Below are 18,085 nucleotides of genomic sequence, written 5' to 3' on the forward strand. Positions count from 1 at the left end.
CTTAATATACTTAAGATCTTTAAATTGTACACTATAGAGGGGTGAATTTTATGGTATGTGAATTATATTTCAGTAAAGCCCTTTAAAGAAAAACTTTTTCAAAAATAAAGTGCCAGGACAGGGAAAGAAGAGCTGCTGCTAAGTTCCTGCCACAGGCCAGGCATATCCTGCAGGGTGTGAGCCCTAGACCAGCCCCCAGGCCCACAGGGCTAACCAAACCGTGGTTCTGCCCCTGTACTCATCTTGCTCCTCCTGCCACAGTCCCTTCGCACAGACTGATCTCTCAGCTCGGAACCCACTTCCTCTGCTTTGTGCCAGACCTTAGTTCCAGCCCTACTTTCTCAAGGAAGCTGTACCTGACCTCCCTGACAGGTCCTGATGTCCCAGACAAAGGCCTCTGGTACAAGCCCTTATGCCCTGTGTATATCCACCTGCAGAGCCCTTATTACTCTTCTAACTTAACATGCGAGCATGTAACAAATATCTGTCTTCCCCAAGATGCTAGACCGCAGCCTCTGTAGGCCAGGGAGCACCTGCCCATCTGGATGTCCCCAGTGGTTAGCCTGGTGCCCAGCACATACCAGGCACTCCACAAACATCTGAGGGCAGGAGGCAGAAGGGTGATATGGGAGGCAAAGAGACACAAAGCTAGTGTGTGACCCTGCCTAGAGGAGCCCCCGAATGAGGCAGACAGGCCCAGAGGCAGCAAACAATGGTGTCAGTGTCGCAGAGGGAGACACAAGCACTAGGGATGCCCCAAGGAGACCCGCCTAACTCCCCAAGGGGCAGGTGGTCAGAACAGACAGCTTTTGAGAAGAGGAGACACTGGTGCCCTGGGGGAAAATGCTGCGTTGATAAAGTGCCTAAAGGTAATCTGCTACTCCCTAGAATCAAGAACAAGTCATAGTACTCAGTGATGTGCCCCCAAGCAGAACGTCCACAGGCTGGGTCACCAGAGAGGAAGAACTTGGCTCTACCTGAGGTCCGGCCTCTCAACAGAGAGCCCTGGGCCCTGAGCTCAGGGCACAGATCCGAGGCAGAGATGACATAGAGACAGGGTGGGGGGCTTTGGGGAAGTGGGGAAGGTCAGACAGATACAAAAGACAGATGCTGACCAGGGCAGTGGGGAGCTGAGCCCCTGGAGAGGGGCCTCAGGGCCCATGTGCAGGTGGGGGAGGAGAGCCCAGGATGAGCCCCAGAGGGCACGTGGCTCAGAGTCTGCACGCATTTCTCTGGCCAGCCAAGGAAGGAGATGGTGTTTGCCAGCACACACCCGAGGTTCTCCCTGGCCTCTGTAGACCCGAGAGCTCTTCCTCCCATGTGCACTCACACCAGCCTCTCCTTTCCTCCCAGCCTTCCCTGGGGTGACCTCTGCAGTGAGTTCTGTCCACCTGGGACTGCCCAGTAGCCAGACAGGGTGGACTCTGCCCCGGCTGCAGAGTGGAAGCATCCCTGTCTGTCCCAGCTCCCCGCACACCTGCACTCATGGCCTGCATTTCCGGGAAGCAGGAGGAATGGGGTACAAGGAGGAACAGGAGGGAGACCCAGGCCTCTGTTTCTTGCCACCTTGCCCTCTCTCACATTCCTGAGCCAAGGGAGGGGACCCTATCTGTCCGTCATGCCAGCGGCCCAGTGGCTTGGTTCCAGGGGCCCCGAGCAGTGTCCTCTGAGCTGCTCCACGGTGGGCAGTGGCGTCTGCCCACCCCGTCCTCCCCAGGTACCTGGTTCTGCGGCTGGGTGGAGGTGGCTTGCTGGTCACTGTCTTGGAGGGCCAGCCTCTCCTGCATGGCTGCCAGCTCCTCCTGCAGTCGGGCTTTCTCCTCCTGCAGCTGGGACATGGCCTCCACCATCCTATGCACCATGGGGGCCGCACCTGGTGGCCCCCCCAGGCTCGAGCACCTCCCGCTGCCAAAGAGCCGCCCACCTATGAGCAAAGTAGTGGCCAATCAGCAGGATGGAGAGGACCCACCCTGGCTGAAGTGCTGGGCCCGTCGGGGCGGGGCAGACCATCGGGGACGGGGCAGGGATGCAAGTCAATGGGACAGGGGACAGGGACAGCAGCAGCAAGGTGGGGGCGAGCCAGGGGCTCCGGGGCCTGCCCGAGAGGAAGCCACGTCCGTGACATCTTCTGTGAGACAGAATTACCTGGATCAGGACTTAGGAAAGCAACTTTCACCTTACACCCCTCAAAGCATGTGCCCTGGGTCTGACGGGCCATCCCCTCTCTGTGGCCAGGCCGCAAGGAATCGCAGCTGAGAAAGACACAGTTCTGGCCACAGTTGATGAAGAGTCTGGGGTTCTCTCCCCAGAAAACCCTGTTCTTGGGAGAATATGATTTCTTTAAACTCAAAGCCCCTACCTAGAGTACAGGAGAGAGGCAGAGGCTCCCCCAGCTTGTCACCTGACCTCCGCAGGGAGTGGTCACTTCACACAGAGAAGGCAAGGGGAGGGTGTGCAGGTGCAAGGGACAGCCAGACCAGGACACACGGACACAGACACAGCACGTGAGCAGGAACACTGCTGGGCCTGCTGCAGGGCCGATGCCTGCGCTGAGGACAGGGACCACACAGGCAGGAGGAAGTGATAAATACCGGGGGGGGGGGGGGTGCCTCAGCCTGAGTCCTCCTCCTCCCACGGCCTTCCACTGTCCTGTCAACAGGAGCAGGAGAGAGACAGATAGACGGACAGAAGGACAAAGACAAAGAATCAAGGGCCATGACCTGCCAATAGGTCCTGGGATGCATGTCATAGCTTGCTTGGAGGACACCAAGAAAGGCCACCGTCTCTGCAAGGAGCTGGGGGTGTGCAGGGTGGGGCAGAGGAGAGGCTGTAAGGGCCGGAGATTTGCCTCTCCCCTTCGGTAGCTCAGTTGAGGACCCGGCCAAAGCCCCAGGAGGCAGAAAGAAGTGACCCAGAGTTTAGTGTGACAAGTGGCATCTGCTGATTCCAGGTCTCCACTCCCCACGATACACCCTCAGAGCCACAGCTGAGAGGCAGGAGGCCCAGGGGCTCTGTGCACACCCCTGCTGGCAGCTTCCACCCGCCCGGAGGCAGCAAGCGCACTCACGCTCACCGAGACTTCAGAGAAGCCACAAAAAAGCTCCGGGCTGGGCAGGATGTCTCAGACCTGTCCCCAGGAGGCTGGACCCTGAGGACGCTCAGGTCCCACTCTCAAGAGAGCAGGCGAAGCACACACGGGCCGGCTGTTCCCTTTCTCCCCGTCCCTTGGAATAGCTACAACTCCAGACTCCCGGAGAGCTGGAGCAGGCTCGTCCTGGCTGGCTCGTGGCCCTGGCCGTGGGGCCTGCATGTGACGCAGCAGGGGTATCACACACACTTGGCCAAGCTTCTGCTCTCTGTTCTGGAGAGAGTGAGGTCAGATGGATGCTTCCAGGCCTGCACACGGGGATGCCATGAGCAGCATGTGACCAGCACGGCCCTCGGCCCTGTGCAGACTGCTGTGGTGAGGTAGGGAACACTCTGGACTCCAGATCCTGGGAGCTAGTTCTGCCACCTATGAGGCCCTGGGATCCTCCTCTGCAAAATGGGGACACCGATCCTTGCCCGAAGAGGCAACCTTGGAAAAGGAGCCTGGATTCCATGAGGGATGGATAGAAGTGAGTGTCACCCAACAGGCCACAGGGCTGGGATGAGACATGGAATCATTTTTCTCGTCCAGGGCACTTGAGAAGGTTCTGAGACACCCACAGCATGGGTTCATCCTGACCTCAGCACAGGGGCACAGCCAGGGGAGCTGAAACGGGGCCTGGAGAGCACTTGCTAGGGAAGAAAAGACCTTGAAGAAGTTAAGGGAGATCAGAAGTGGAGGGAGAGGGGAGGTCAAAGGGGCCCTTGGGGACAAGGAACGGAGGGGCCTTCCCGCTGAGAAGGCTGCCTGCCTCTCTTAGTGAGTCAGTTGTCAGTGCAAGTTGTCACAAGGGAGCGTGTGTTGGAGACCCTGCCTGCGTACTGCCTCTCACGGCCACCCAGGCACAGGGACACAGAGGGCCGGCCCTGGCCCCACTGACAAGACTTAGTCCCCATTCTTCCCAGGACCTGGTCTCTCTCTTCTCCACAAATTAGGAGAGCCGACCTGACTGGCTGGACAGTGCACCCCTTCCCAAGGCTGGTCTGCCTACACAGCGGAGAGACCCCGGCACCAGCCCCTGAATGCCAGACAGGCGACCACAGCTCTGGAACAACCCCAGACAAGGGAGTGGCAGAAAACAGAACTGACAGAAACACCAATCAACCCCTGGTGACTGGGGGAAGAAAGAGAGAGAAAGCTTTTTTCTCCACACATTCTTGGCCGTCCCCTTTGGCTCTTTGAGGATGCTTTTTTCCCAATTACTGCTAGGCTCAGGTTTCCTGCTAGGGAACCCCACGAAGGGGGCCCATAGAATCTTCCAGAACCAGTCATCCTGGACAGAGAAGAAGGTAGCCACCAGCTCCTCTACCCCGGCCTCGTGGCAGTAGGTAAAGCCCTGTCCTAGAGCCCATGGGTCCCTCATGGCTCCACAGAGAAAGGAGATGGGTTCCAGCCTCTGTCTACAGGCTGTGGCATCTTTGAGGCTGCCACCGTTGGTCTGCTTTTGACGGGCACTGGGGGAAAGACAAAATGTAGGGAAATTCAACCCCAGCCCACACAGGCCTCTCATCCTGGATGGGGTCCTGGTGGCACCGGGAGGGGGGCATCCCTGGAATAGGGGTGGGCAGGCTGGGGTCTCTGAGCTCCATGTCCAGGTGGCCAGGACTTGGCCGGGTCTCCTCCAAGTGACGAGGACAGCTATGTGGGGACTGCTCAAATGCCACAGCAGCCTCCCCTCCAGGGCCAGCTTCAGCGGGGACTGTTCCAGGTTGGCGGGCAGGCCTGCTTTACCTGTTTTCTCTACATTCATGGTGCCACCAGCTTCCTGGGCCTCCCGGTCCCGCCTGGGGGCCGGCGCCTGCCTCCTCGGGAGCTTCTCTTCTTTCGTCCCCTGACTCTTGTTCTCGCACCCCTTGTCCAGCAGGGCTTGCTGCCAAGACACAACCAGAATCCTCACGTGAAGGGGTCTGCAGTGCGGAGGGGGCCCCCCGAGCCCGAAGACAGTGTGCTCCTGGAACTGGTGAGCACCCCGGGCCCAGGGATCCATCCCTTGCTGTGTGAGTGGGTGAGGACAACCAGGCCTGGGGTCCAGAAGAAATGTGTCCTGATGCCACGACGAGACAGTGGCAGCACATTTTTCTTGGCTCCTATGGGCAGCCGGCCATCTGCATCAGCAAACAAGGTTCTTGGGCACTTGGATGTTCTCACGGGAAGCTCGCTGGGCTGTCCCTGCAGGCTCTGTGGGGTGTGAGACACCGGGGCAGCGGCCTGCTTGCTTCAGGCCCATGGCCCCACTATTTACAGGGCTGTCCGGCCCCACCAGGCACCCCACAATCTCAGGGAAACTCCCCCCCAATGATGTCAGCTGCCCCCACCTACAGACAGCACCAGTTTGGGATTGCCAAGAGGGAAGCACACAGATCCACTTGAACAGGGGAAGGCCGTGCTCCCTCCCATCTCCTGGTCAAGGAGAAACCAAGGCAAAGAAGGCTGAGGTAGAACAGGCCAGTGGACAGGCTGGGAGAGAAGGGGGAAAGACAGAAAGAATCATCCAGAGAAAAATCACCTGCAGCTCACAAAGACATCCAAAGCAAGCCACAGAACCACATGCAGTGTGCAATCCCATTTGATAAGACAATTACACAGGCCTCAAAAAAAAAAAAAAAAAAGTCTGGGGAACTAGATAGACAATGGTTGTCTCTGGGAGGTCAGGTGATATGGCAGCTAGGAGGAGAAATGTGCCTCATTTAAACTTTTGGGTGAGTAAATAGAAACTTAACCGGGGTGCCTAGGTGGTTCAGTGGGTTAAAGCCTCTGCCTTCAGCTCAGGTCATGATCCCAGGGTCCTGGGATTGAGCCCCACATCGGGCTCTCTGCTCAGCGGGGAGCCTGCTTCCACCTTTCTCTCTGCCTGCCTCTCTGCCTGCTTGTAATCTCTGCCAAATAAATAAATAAAATCTTTAAAAAAGAAAGAAAGAAAGAAAGTAAACCATGAGAATATGGGAAGAAGGGAAAGGAACCTTTACATTTCATTTTGAACCTCTTCTTGTCATTTGTATTTTCAGCCTTATAAGCATCTACAGTGCTCTGTTTTATTTTTGAATGTCAACAGAAATTATCTGGGAAGGGGATTACAGATATATCTTATTTCATTTTTTTAAGTTTTATTTAAGTAATCTCTACATCCAACATGGGGCTTGATCTCACGACCCCAAGATCAAGAGTTGCGTGCTCTTCTGACTAAGCCTGCCAGGCACCTCTACAGACACATTTTTGCATGTCTTTGTGCCTGCTGTATTTGAAACAAAAAACAAGTGCTGTGTTTGAAAGAATGCCCCAAGAAAGGGGAGCCCTCTTACACTGCTGGTGGGAATGCAAGCTGGTGCAGCCACTCTGGAAAAGAGAATAGAGTTTCTTCAAAAAGTTGAAAATAGAGTTACTCTACGACCCAGCAATCACGCTACTGGGTATTCACCCCTAAGTTACAAATATAGTGATCCAAAGGGGCTCGTGCACTCCAATGTTTATAGCAGCGATGTCCACAATAGCCAGACTGTGGAAAGAGCCCTGATGTCCGTCACAGATGAGTGGAGAAAGATGTGGTGCATATACATATAATGGACCATTACTCAGCCACCCAGAAAAATGAGATCTTACCATCTGCAGTGACATGGATGAAACTCGAGGATAAATGCTAAGCAGAGTAAGTCAGAGAAAGACAATTATCATATGATCTCACTGATACGTGGAATTTAAGAAACAAAACATAGGATCATAGAGGAAGGGAGGGAAAAAAATCAAATAAGACAAAATCAGAGAGGGAGGCAAACCATAAGAGACTCTGAACTACAGGAAACAAACTAGGGTTGCTGGAGGGGAGAGGGGGCAGGGGAAACAGGGGCACTGGGTGGTGGGCACAAAGGAAGGCATGGAATGGAATGCGTACTCGGGGTTTCATACAACCGATGAATCACTGAACTCTATCTCTGAAACTAGTAATATGTTAATTAATTGAATGTAAATAAAATTTAAAAAAAAATTTTTTAGGGGCACCTGGGTGGCTCAGTGGGTTAAAGTCTCTGCCTTCGGCTCAGGTCATGATCCCGGGGTCCTGGGATCAAGCCCCACATGGGCCTCTCTGCTCCGTGGGTAGCCTGCTTCCTCCTCTCTCTCTCTGCCTGTCTCTCTGCCTACCTGTGATCTCTTTCTCTCCATCAAATATATAAATAAAATCTTTAAAAAAAATTTTTTTTTAAAATAAAAGAATGCTCTGAGTCTGGAGTCAGAAAGCACCAGGTGTGAAGCCTGGCTGTGCCTCGGGGGAGCTGTGTGGCTCTGGGCGAGTTACTTTCCTTCCCTGAAGCTTCATTTTCCCCATTCTCAAAACAGAAACGTTATCAGCCTCCCAACACAGCTGGTGTGAAGGTTAAGCGGCAGGAACTTGTGCCAAGTTCTCAGAGCAGCCGGCGCACAGTCAGAACCCGAGACCAGGTAGCTGTTAGCATTATATTCTTTCTGTATGTCTCCTTGTTGTTATTTTTTTTTTTTTAAAGATTTTATTTTTTTTTTAAGATTTTATTTATTTATTTGACAGAGAGAGATCACAAGTAGACAGAGAGGCAGGCAGAGAGAGAGAGAGGGAAGCAGGCTCCCCGCTGAGCAGAGAGCCCGATGTGGGACTCGATCCCAGGACCCTGAGATCATGATATTTTTGTAACCCCAAATCCAACAAACAGAGAAAAGAAAGAGAAAGGCCACATGAGCAGCCTCGGTGTTCACCATGTCTGACTCCCTCTCTCTCGACCTCATGTTCTGCTTGAAAAGGGAGGGTGCTGAGCAAAATCTCTTGTACATAGGAAAACTCCCCCTGACTTTATTTGGTCCCCACCCTGTGACCAACTGCCACACCATCCTGAGCTGGCTTGTCAGCGGTGGCGGCGATGGCAGCAGCTGGGGGTTTCCAACTGCCGACCAGAGCAAAGGTTACACTATTTTTGGCCTGTTGGCCAAGCCACAGGAAGGGCAGCCGGTCCCGTACTCCTTACCCCCGGGGGAAGGGGAGGGGGGTGGTTCCTGCGGTGTCTCCAGAGGGAGCATCCCAGGGTCTAACTACTGGAGAGGCTGGACAGGGGGCAGTTCCCTAAGCCTACCAGGTCACCCCCCAGTGCCTGGGTCCCTCCTTCAGCCTCACAGCCCTGACCTCAGAGCACCGATAAACATAATGGGGCCCAGAAGGACACCAACATGCAAACTGGTTGCTGACAAAAGCTTCTCAGAGAATCGCAGCAGATCTGCTGACCCCAGGACTCGGCAGCCACCACAACTCAACACCCCATAATCAAAATTCAGGAAGACAGCCACCGCCCAATTCCAGGCGGCCGGTTTCTGACCACCTCCCGATTTAACTACCAATGGCTCAAGTCAGAGGAAAAAAAATGGGTTCTCTGGTTTCTTTAACTGTTCCCACACCACACCAGACTTGCTTTTCTTGCAGACCGAAAGATAAAAGAAGGACCGTTTGGTTCAGTTTGCACATGAACCACACAAGAAGGGCCGGGAAGCTCTGAAGCAACATGAGACCCTAGGCCATGCTCAGATCAGGACTGGGGGCTGTAGGCCAGCCTGGTTTACAAGTTCCATCTGCATGAGGGAGGCTATGCCCTCCCAGGGCAACTAAGTTTCCCACACTCCATCCTGTCCCCCTATTTGCCCATGTCCCTTCAACGTGAACCTCTCCTATACCATCCGTCCTGGGCAGGGGGTCTTCGCAACACAACACCCTGAAATAACTCTGGTCCTTCGTGCAGTCAGGTCTATTTCTCTGCTTTGGAATGGGCCAGCACCTGGCATGGGGGTGAACTGTAAATATATTAGCAAATGTATTCATTTAAAAAGTGCAGCACCTGCACTGTTCTGACATTGCTCCAAGCTGTAGCTGTGTGCATGCAGAGATAGTTAAGGAGTTCACAGCAATCAGAAAGGATACAGAGGACTGACTGACAGATAATTTATGGTAAACCCTGAAGCAGAATACTTTGCAGCAGTTTAAAAGAATGAGGGAGTTCTTTGTATAAGGACAAGCATGAAGAAATCGCCAAGATTTACTGTTGAGAGAAAGAGCTAGTCACAGGACAGTGTGTACAAATAAATAATAAAATTGTATAAATATAAGTAAGTGGTTACATAGGAAAAATACATAAACACCCAACTCTAAATAGTGGATTTCTCCAAGATACAAGGCTAAGGGAGGCATTTGGTTTCTAAATATCACATCCCTGTGTGAATTCTTTTTTTTTTTTCTTTTCAGCGTAACAGTATTCATTGTTTTTGCACCACACCCAGTGCTCCGTGCAATACATGCTCTCCCTAATACCCACCACCAGGTTCCCCCAACCTCCTACCCTCCCGCCCAGTGAATTCTTTACACTGTATGTTAGAAAGCTCATTGTGTTTAGCTATTCAGATCCCAGGTTGCTGTGTGACCAGTAGCAAGTTACTTAACCTCTCTGAGCCTCCATTACTTCATTCCTACAACTCAGATAAAACAGTAACTGGGTCTTGAGATTGCGGAGTACTGACGTGAGATATACAACACATGGCCCCAGTGCCTGGTACAAAGTCCGTGTCCAATAAATAATAGTTATTAGTACTATCGTTATGTATTATCTCTACGACAAATACACAAATATACATAAAATTTGTCTTTTGAAAAATCACTTGATGATAACTGCAAGAGAAAAGAACCCAAACTTTGGCAAAATTCCTCTGTCTAGCTTTGGATTCCCATGTCAAATAGGAAATACACGTATAGCCCCACGGACAACCATGCTCGAATGGGAATTAACAGCTACCCCCAAACCTGCCTGTTTTCCTAGTAGCTTCTCAGCGAAGGTCCCACATTTCTCACTTTAACACCTCAGCCAGGGTGTGGCTGAAAAGTTTCTGTCATCTCCTGTGAGATTTTCCCAGAGATAACCTAATAAAGCAAATTGCTCCATCCACGCGGGCTCGGGGCGGACGTGGTGCGAGGAGCTCGGCAAAGAGACTCAAGGCCCCCTGTAAGGGCTTCCTTCCCCAGACAGCCTGCTGGAGACCCAGCTGCAGAAGCTCACAGAGCTAAGGCCCACAGCCTGGCTCGGCCCATCACCTCTCAGAAGGCCCCAGTGCTTACCTGCACGGTCAGGTAGAGCCTGTGAGGGCTCCCAGGGCCAGCCCAGTCCACACTGAGGGCTCGGCACTGCGCTAGGGCCGGGCGGGCTGCACTTCGGGCACTGGAGTCCTCGTCACTGCTGACCAGGGTGTCTCTTCCACGCCCTGTCCCAGGACAGAGAATACAGGTAAGATGCTAGGCCCCTGGCTGAAGGCTGCTGGCCAGGACCCCTGGCTAGGGCCGCCGCTGAGCTCTGCTTCCCCACCGTCTGGGCCGGCCCAGGCGCGGCCAAGAGGGACTCACACGCCCTCACACGCCTGACCTACTCGGAGGGAAGGCCTGGCACCAGGCAGGGGCTGTGTGTGCTCTTTCTTCCGGAAAGCCACCCAGAGCTTCTCTTGAGGAAGTCACCTGAGACCTCTGGGGGAGGGGGTGTTCCCAGCCCTCCACAGTGGTCTCTGGGGCTGGCACTTGCTCACATCCTCTCCAGAGAGCAGCAAAGGGAAGCCAATGCCAACCCAGCTGTGCCTGTCTTCCCAGGAGGTGCACTCCAGGGCGGTGGCTTTATTACCAAGGCCGCCTCTAGGGGGCGCTTTCTCCCCGGCCTTCCTAAACAGCAAGGGGGCAGGCTCCAAAAGCTTATTTGGGACCAGCTAAAGCACATCCCCTCCAGCCTCTGACACATTGCCGCCCTCACTGGACAGGAGAGAGAGCTGACCCTGGTATGGATATCCCGTGCACCCCACCTCAACCCCCCGCCAGGGCCTTCCTCCCCTGTTTGATCCTCAGTTTCCTTGCCAGCACTATGGGGTAAGGAACCAAGCTCAGAGTTCTGGGCTGAGGGTTACAATGAATGACACACATAATGTGCTCACTCTGTGCCAGACACACAGAAAGCGGCCACCGATGCAGGCCCTTAGGACCACAGCCGAGGGGGTGACTAACGCACCCAGGGTCACACTGAGCCAGTCCTGCCATCCCATGGGCTAGCCGGCATTCTGAAGGCAGAGGTGAGAGCTGGGGTGGGGGCGGAGAGGCCAGGGGTGACCAAGTTGGGTGACACCCTACTCAATGTTAGGCACTCTGCTTAGCACTTCACCCACGGGATTTCATTTGACCTTTGTCATAAATCGTAAAAGTGGATAAGCCTGCATGGTCATATGATCTTCCTAATACTCATTTAATAGATCAATATGCATGCGTGCCCACATACACAAGATTGGAAGGAACTATATAAAATGTCCACTAGCAACCTTATAGGTGATTTTTATTGTCTTTTTTATACTTTTCTGTGCTTTTTATAGTTTTTTTTTTCAATTTTTTTAGTTTTTTAGGTTTGAGTGATTTTTTTTTTTTTAGTTTTCCAAATGAACATGTTTTTGTCTTTTGCTTGTTTTTCCTTTTTCCTTCCTTCCTTCCTTTCTGTCTTTCTCTCTCTCTCTCTCTCTTTTTTTTTTAAACCAGAACAGCAATACTCATTCATATATATCACTTCTGTAATCCTTAGGAAAACCTTGTGGAGCAGAGGTCATCTTCATCCCTTCCAGATAATTGAGGCTACCTGACCCAAAAGCCCAAGCTTTTCCCAGAGACCCCAGGGCCATCCCCAGCCTCACTTGTCCCCTGCAGAGACTTTGGGGGGTATCACTCTGGCAGCCACCACTGGCACAAGTGTGGTGGGAGAGAGGGGACTGAAGAGGAATTTTCTATGTGCCCTCTCTGGGCCTCAGTTTCCCCTTCTTTACGGGGGTGGGCAGGGGGACTTAAGTCTGATGGCCCAGAGGGACTCTGCTAGCTCAGACAGGCTGGTAACCTAAACCCCTTTCTCTGTAGGTCAGGAATAACAGACAGCAAGCCCCTCAACACACCTTGACTGAATACCCCTCTCTTCCTCCACACTTCAGGAAGACTTGCCCAAGTTCAGCTCAGGAGACAGTCATGGGGCAGCCCCCCAGACCCGATGATCCAGCCGGCACCAGAAATCAGATGTGCCACTCACTTCTTGGCGTGTGAGGTGCCAGGGGACATGACCCAGAAAGGAGAGCTGGTGTTGACAGCTCTCCCAGGGGGACAGCGGGAGCCTGCACTCAGGGACTCCTTCACTGCCCACCTGCGTCGGGGCCCCTACAGGAGCCGACCCGGATGGCACCTGAAACTGAGCGCAGGGCACCTCAACTCGGCTGGGTGGCCTCGGTCGGCTCCTTGCGCCCCCCGCGGGCCCGCCGGTCGCGATCAGGTGTCAGCGCCCGCGCAGGGCACCGGGCAGCCACTTCACCTACCTTGTTTACCAGCTGCGGGCAGAAACCGGAGTGAGACCGCCAGCGCTCGGCCAGGGACCAAGGACGCGCCTCCCGCGGAGCGCCCCCCGCCCGGCCGGGTGGAGAACTCGTGGTTTGGGCGGCGTTGTCCCCCGGCTCCAGCGACCGCGTTGAAGTTTAACTCGGCGTCCGGGACCTCTCTTTACGGGCGGGCGCGGGGCAAGAGCGCCGGCGAGATTGACGCCCCGACTGCGACTCCGCGCCGGCCCGCGGGCTGCCCGGCACCCTGTAATTACCTGACAGCTCTGACTGAGCCTAGGAACTTGCGAGAAAGCCCGGCCTCATCTCTGCTATCTGGAGGAAGGAAGGGAAATAAAGAGGCATTTTAAAAATGCGGACTCACCAGTTCTCAACCTCCCCGGGCCGGTGTATGGGAAAGGGCGGGCGGCCGGGCTGGCGGGGGCGGGGCGAGCCATCCCGGGCTCAGGCTCCCCGGCCCGGCCCACTCTCCACAGGCCGCGCAGCGAGGGCGTGGCTCCCAGGTTCCACGGCCGGCGGGACGGGACCATGGCCCGGGGCTCAGCGGCCTCCTCTGGGCGCCGGGCGGCCTGCGGACAGAACAGGGAAGGCGAGGCTGAGCCGGCTGCCAGGCACTCGGAGCGGGGGCTGGGGGACAGATCAGAGCCCGCCTGCAACGGGGCCACCTGTTACCCGGAGCAGCAGCCCCAACTCCAATGCCACCTCCATACCCCCCGCCCCTGCAAAGATCCCTGGGCTTGCGGGATGAAACAGAGCCTATCACCATTTCCGGGTGCTTCTTCCCAAGTAAGGAGGCTCAGAAGTGGGTGAGGACGCATCAGGTGTGTCAGCAGCACACTAAGGAGACCTCACATCTCAGCCCCTTTGCTGGAGGCCTGGCAGCCTGGAGGCGCACCAGGTTACAGCCCCACACGGAGGCAGCACGAGTCAACAGCATCTCCTTAAATCTAATCAGATTTAATTAGCATCTTGGTACTAATCAGGAAGGGCGGACTGTGGCTAGCGACAAGATAGGCTTATATGGACCAAATTCTCTTCAAGTCCACTCATGCTATTCAAGTCCCCTTCACTCTGTGCCTACAACTTGGCAGACAGCAAGATACAAAGATTCATTGCTTTTTCATCTAATAATTATTTATCTGGTGTCTGCTGTGAGCCAGGCACCTGCCAGGGGTCCTCTTTGATCAGGAGAGATGGGGAGCTCCCTGTCAGGAGGGAGGTAAGCACTTCAACAAACCTTCAAGATCTGAACAGGATGCAGGGAGGCACCAGGTGGTATGGGAGAAAGGGGGGGGGGCACTGGCCTGGATAGAAAGCCCCATGGGGGGATGCCTGTGTAGTGCAGTGGGTAAGGTCTGACTCCTGGTTTTGGCTCATGTCATGATCTCAGGGTCTTGAGATCGAGCCCCAAACAGGGCTTCACACTCAGCATGGAGTCTGCTTGAGATTCTCTGTCCCCCTGCCCTTCCCCCTTGTGCATGCTCTCTAAAATAAATAAATAAATCTTTTAAAAAAAGAAAGAAAGAAAGAAAGAAAGATGCATGGATCCCTCTGAGCAGATGAACTGAGCAGATGAACAGGACAGATTTTAAGTCTTCCCCACACAAGTCTTTGTTGAACACCTATCGTAGGTAAAGCAGCTGTGAGGACATTTAAAGTACCCAGCTACAGTCCCAGACTCAGACAGCAATGCCGTTAACAGAAGAAGCCAAGTCAGCTCAGAAAGGCAAAGTGGGATTTGCTTTCGGTTTAAAAAATTTTTTTTGTCGGTGGGGGTGGGAGCGCCTGGGTGGCTCACTGGGTTAAAGCCTCTGCCTTTGGCTCAGGTCATGATTCCCAGAGTCCTGGGATCGAGCCCCACATGGGGCTCTCTGCTCTGCAAAGAGCCTGCTTCTTCCTCTCTCTCTGCCTGCCTCTCTGCCTACTTGTGATCTCTGTCTGCCAAATAAATAAATTAAAAATTTTAAAATAAATAAATAAATAAATAAATAAATTTTTTTGACAGACCCCTGGCACTAGCTTGACAGGTGGGTACCCTGAAATGTGTGTATACATACCAGCCCGGGCTAAAGCCGGGCAAAGAGCAGGGCTGGGGACTCAGAGCTGGGAGGCTAACGAGGGTCCCAGCGCCGCAGTGGAAGACACAGTCACCAAAGGTAACCAAGCACGGAGCTCACTCTGGGTGGTAAGGAACGCTGGAGAAGGACGGTCAGAGGTGGCGACACCACCAGGCAGGTGCGGAGTCCTCACACGTGACCGGATGGTGGGGAGGGGTGGGGAAGCAGGGGATGGTCAGTTCCCAGCAAACAATGCCGTGGGGAGGTCAAACTGGAGAAAGCCCTGGGGGCTCTGGAAGGGAGCCCAGCCGTAGAGCCGCACAGAGGGCAAACCTGGGTAGGTCCAAGAGGTGGGTAGGGCTAAAGGAAGGGGCTGCTTTCTTCTGAGGGGAAGTTTGGCTAGGGTAAGGAGGGGAGGCTGAATTGAGAGGATGTGGTATGTAGAATAGGAGGGATTCGAGCCTGCTGGGTGGACAGGGCCAGGATGAATGAAGCAGGGAGAGGCAAGAAGTTAGGGCATAGCGATGGGCAGCGGAAGATCTGATGACAGCAGTTCACACAGCTGGGCCCTAGAAGAATGCCAGGCTTACTGGCTAAGAGGCTGTGCTCTCTGCCTTCCCTGACTGAGGAAGACAACTTGGAGGAGGCTCCTGGGTACAGTATTACTGGACTGTGGGCTAGAGGATGGGGCGGAGGCTAATCCAAATATGTGGGCCAGCTCCATTGAGGGAACAAAGATGGACCCTTAAGGAGCAGAAGGAACCAGGAGGAAGCGCCAGATGTCCTTTTCTCTAGGTTGCTTGGCACGGAGCTGGGCACACAACCGACCCCAAGGACCAGCAGCCTAATGGAAGAAAGGCTCCACATGCCTGGAAAGGTGAGAGGGGCATTGAAGGTCGATTCCCTGTTTGAGAGAGAGGACTGTTAAAGAGATCAGCTTTGTCTGAGGGATGGGGACAGAAGGAGACAATGCTTCTGTGACTTTCTGGAAGGGAAGTTGGAGAGGGAGCCAGGAAGATAGCAGGAAGAAAGAGGAAGGGTGTGTGCAAGATCCCGAAGAGGAAAAAGCAGCTGAATTTAGAGCCAGTAGGGTGGAAAGGTCAAAAGTATCCAGGACCTCAAATAAGTCCAAGGCTGGGCGCTTCTGCCAACTTGGGACCCACAGGGTGGGACAACAGGGACATGGTGTGGAGTGGCTATGACCAAAAGCTGCTTCAGACCCAACTCTGCCACTTACTGGATGTGTGACCTTGGGTGAATTACTTTCTCTGTGCCTCATTATCTCCATCTGAAAATGGAGAGAACTCCAGCTTATAGGGTTGGTATAAGAATTAGACAATGCATATATAAAGTGTTCACAACAATGCTGGCATATACAATGAACTCAAAATTTTTATTTTTCAGTCATCTCCCTCCCTCCAGAGGTGGGTGAGTGCAGAAGGTCTGGCTTGAGAAGAGGGAAAGATTTACCCTTCTTTGTCTAGACCAAGGGAGTAGAGCTGTAACACCCCCCCCCCCCACCCCTGCTCTCTGCCAGACCAGGGATATTGCCATAATTTGAGGGACAGACCTGACAAGTGCCCAGATACTGCTGCTGGGGAGGGCTTAAGTCTCCCTGGAAGAGAAGGTCAGCGAGGTTAAACAGGGGCTAGCTAGGCCCTCCCCTGCACACAATCACAGGCCCTGGGTCATCCAGAACAACCTAGACCTCAAAAACCTCCACTCCCATAAGAACAGCAGAACTCATCATCCTGAGTCCCTAAAGTCCAGTAACTGCAAATACAGGGCCCCATTCTGAGGCTGCATTCTTTGCCAATGACTCTCCCTGGCCAAGGAGACAGCTACTTTACCAAGGGCATGGGGAGTGTGCCTGGGCAGGGAGAAGTGCCCCCAGTCTCATGGCCCATGGAAGGTGAAAGGTCAGGGACAGCGGGGACCCACAATCTTGAGACAGGTATGCTGCGGGTTGGGTGGGAATACTTGAGAATTGAAATACAGCTTCCTTTTGAAGAATCTCCCAGGACCAGGCCCTTCACACTGCGCCAGAGTTCTGCTCTAACTCACAACAGGGGGTTGAAGGAGGTGGCTTTTGGCTTGCCCTCCCTCCTCGGATCCCCGGGGCTGCTGCTGTCACTGTCTCAATTTCCTACTGCCCAGGAGGGCACCCGCCCAGGCCTTCCTTCCAACCACAGGGCCGGCCTACACCCTCCCCTGCCCTGCGAGGGCAAAAGCGAACTGCCCAGGGAACGTACGTGGTGGGAGGGCTGGAAACTGCAGCCTTCAAGGGATCCCTGGGGGGTGCGGGGAAAAATCTCCGCAAGAGGAGGGGGAGGCCTTGACTGACACGCGGTTCCCCCGGTCGGTTCCGTCTCTCTCGGGCCAAAGAGATGGGAAGGGGGTTCCCGAGGCTGCTGCGACCCCAGGGGACGTGCCGCCCCAAGCCGTGCTGCGAGCAAGGTCCTTGGTTCTGTCTGGACGGCGCGGGGTTCGGCGGGCGACCGCGCAGGGCTGCTTCTCCCGGGCCCGACCTTCCCCGCGCCCCGCAGCGGGTCCGGGCAGGGGAGGGGGTCCTGCGGGTAGGGCGGGCCCGGACGCGGCACCCGGAACGGCGGGCCGGGCGGATCCCGAAAGCCCAGCCCGGCCCTCCTCCCCCGCCACCGGCTCGCCAGGGTCCCCGACTCACCGGCCTGGCAGAGGCAGGATCCCGGCGTCGCCGCAGAGCCCGGGGCTCGGCCGGACCCGGCCCGCCGGTGGGAGGCAGCTCCACGCCACCGCCTTCTCGGCCCGCCCCGCTCCCGCCCCTCCCGCACACTTTCCACAGGAAATGATTAACTCGGGCCGCGGCGCGTTCCCATGGCAACTGGCTCCTGCCCAGGCGGGGGTCGGCGGCGCGCGCGCGCCCACACTCACACGCGGGGCCGCCCACTCGGCGGCCTCCTGGCTCCACCCAGATGTTCCCGCTCTGCACACGCTAGCGCACACGCTAGCGCACACGTGCGCGCACACCCACTGGTGTACACACAGCGTCATACGTGCTCGAGCTTTCGCCTGTGGGCTCTCGCACGCCGGTACACACGTCCCTCACACATGCCTTCACACATGCTCTGGTCCGCAAGCGAGAACCCATCCAGTATTCACACACGTGCCCACGCTAGTCCTATATACGTGCCTTTGCGCTTAAACTTACACTCTGACGCGCACATCCCCTCACCCTGGTGGTACAGAACTTTCCGCCCACGCTCGTTACTCCTCACACATACACTTCTCCCATGCTGTCCTTCACACGCCCTCATACACCAGCTCGTTTTCTGGACCTTCTAACACACACGCCTTCACACACGCACTCACACACTCTAGATGGCGCATGTATACACTTGCACATTCTCACACACTTTACACACGCGCTCACGTTATCGTCAGGTGCTCAGACGCACACGTGCGTCCCCACACATTGTCCGCGTGCACACATACACTTGCTCACTCTCACACACAT

General features: G+C 54.9%; 1 protein-coding gene across 4 annotated transcripts in view; it reads right to left on the reverse strand.

Annotated features, from left to right (window-relative positions):
- The window catches only part of KIFC3 (kinesin family member C3), a 38,306-nt gene extending 20,811 nt beyond the window's left edge, over window positions 1–17,495 (reverse strand). The window contains exons 1-5 of one of the 4 annotated variants that reach the window (XM_032326183.1): window positions 17,276–17,495; window positions 12,900–13,104; window positions 10,260–10,402; window positions 4,880–5,018; window positions 1,722–1,924 (exon numbers count right to left, since the gene is read on the reverse strand). In XM_032326183.1, the coding sequence (XP_032182074.1) occupies window positions 1,722–1,924; window positions 4,880–5,018; window positions 10,260–10,402; window positions 12,900–13,065 (651 nt within the window). In that variant the 5' untranslated portion in view covers window positions 13,066–13,104; window positions 17,276–17,495. Of the gene's footprint in view, window positions 1–1,721; window positions 1,925–4,879; window positions 5,019–10,259; window positions 10,403–12,517; window positions 12,676–12,899; window positions 13,105–17,275 lie in introns of those variants that run through there. The other 3 variants (XM_032326181.1, XM_032326184.1, XM_032326185.1) reach the window with 3 other exon arrangements.
- Window positions 17,496–18,085: the final 590 nt, after the last annotated feature.

This window comes from Mustela erminea, chromosome 19 (genome assembly GCF_009829155.1).
Source record: "Mustela erminea isolate mMusErm1 chromosome 19, mMusErm1.Pri, whole genome shotgun sequence".
NCBI classification, from domain to species: domain Eukaryota; kingdom Metazoa; phylum Chordata; class Mammalia; order Carnivora; family Mustelidae; genus Mustela; species Mustela erminea.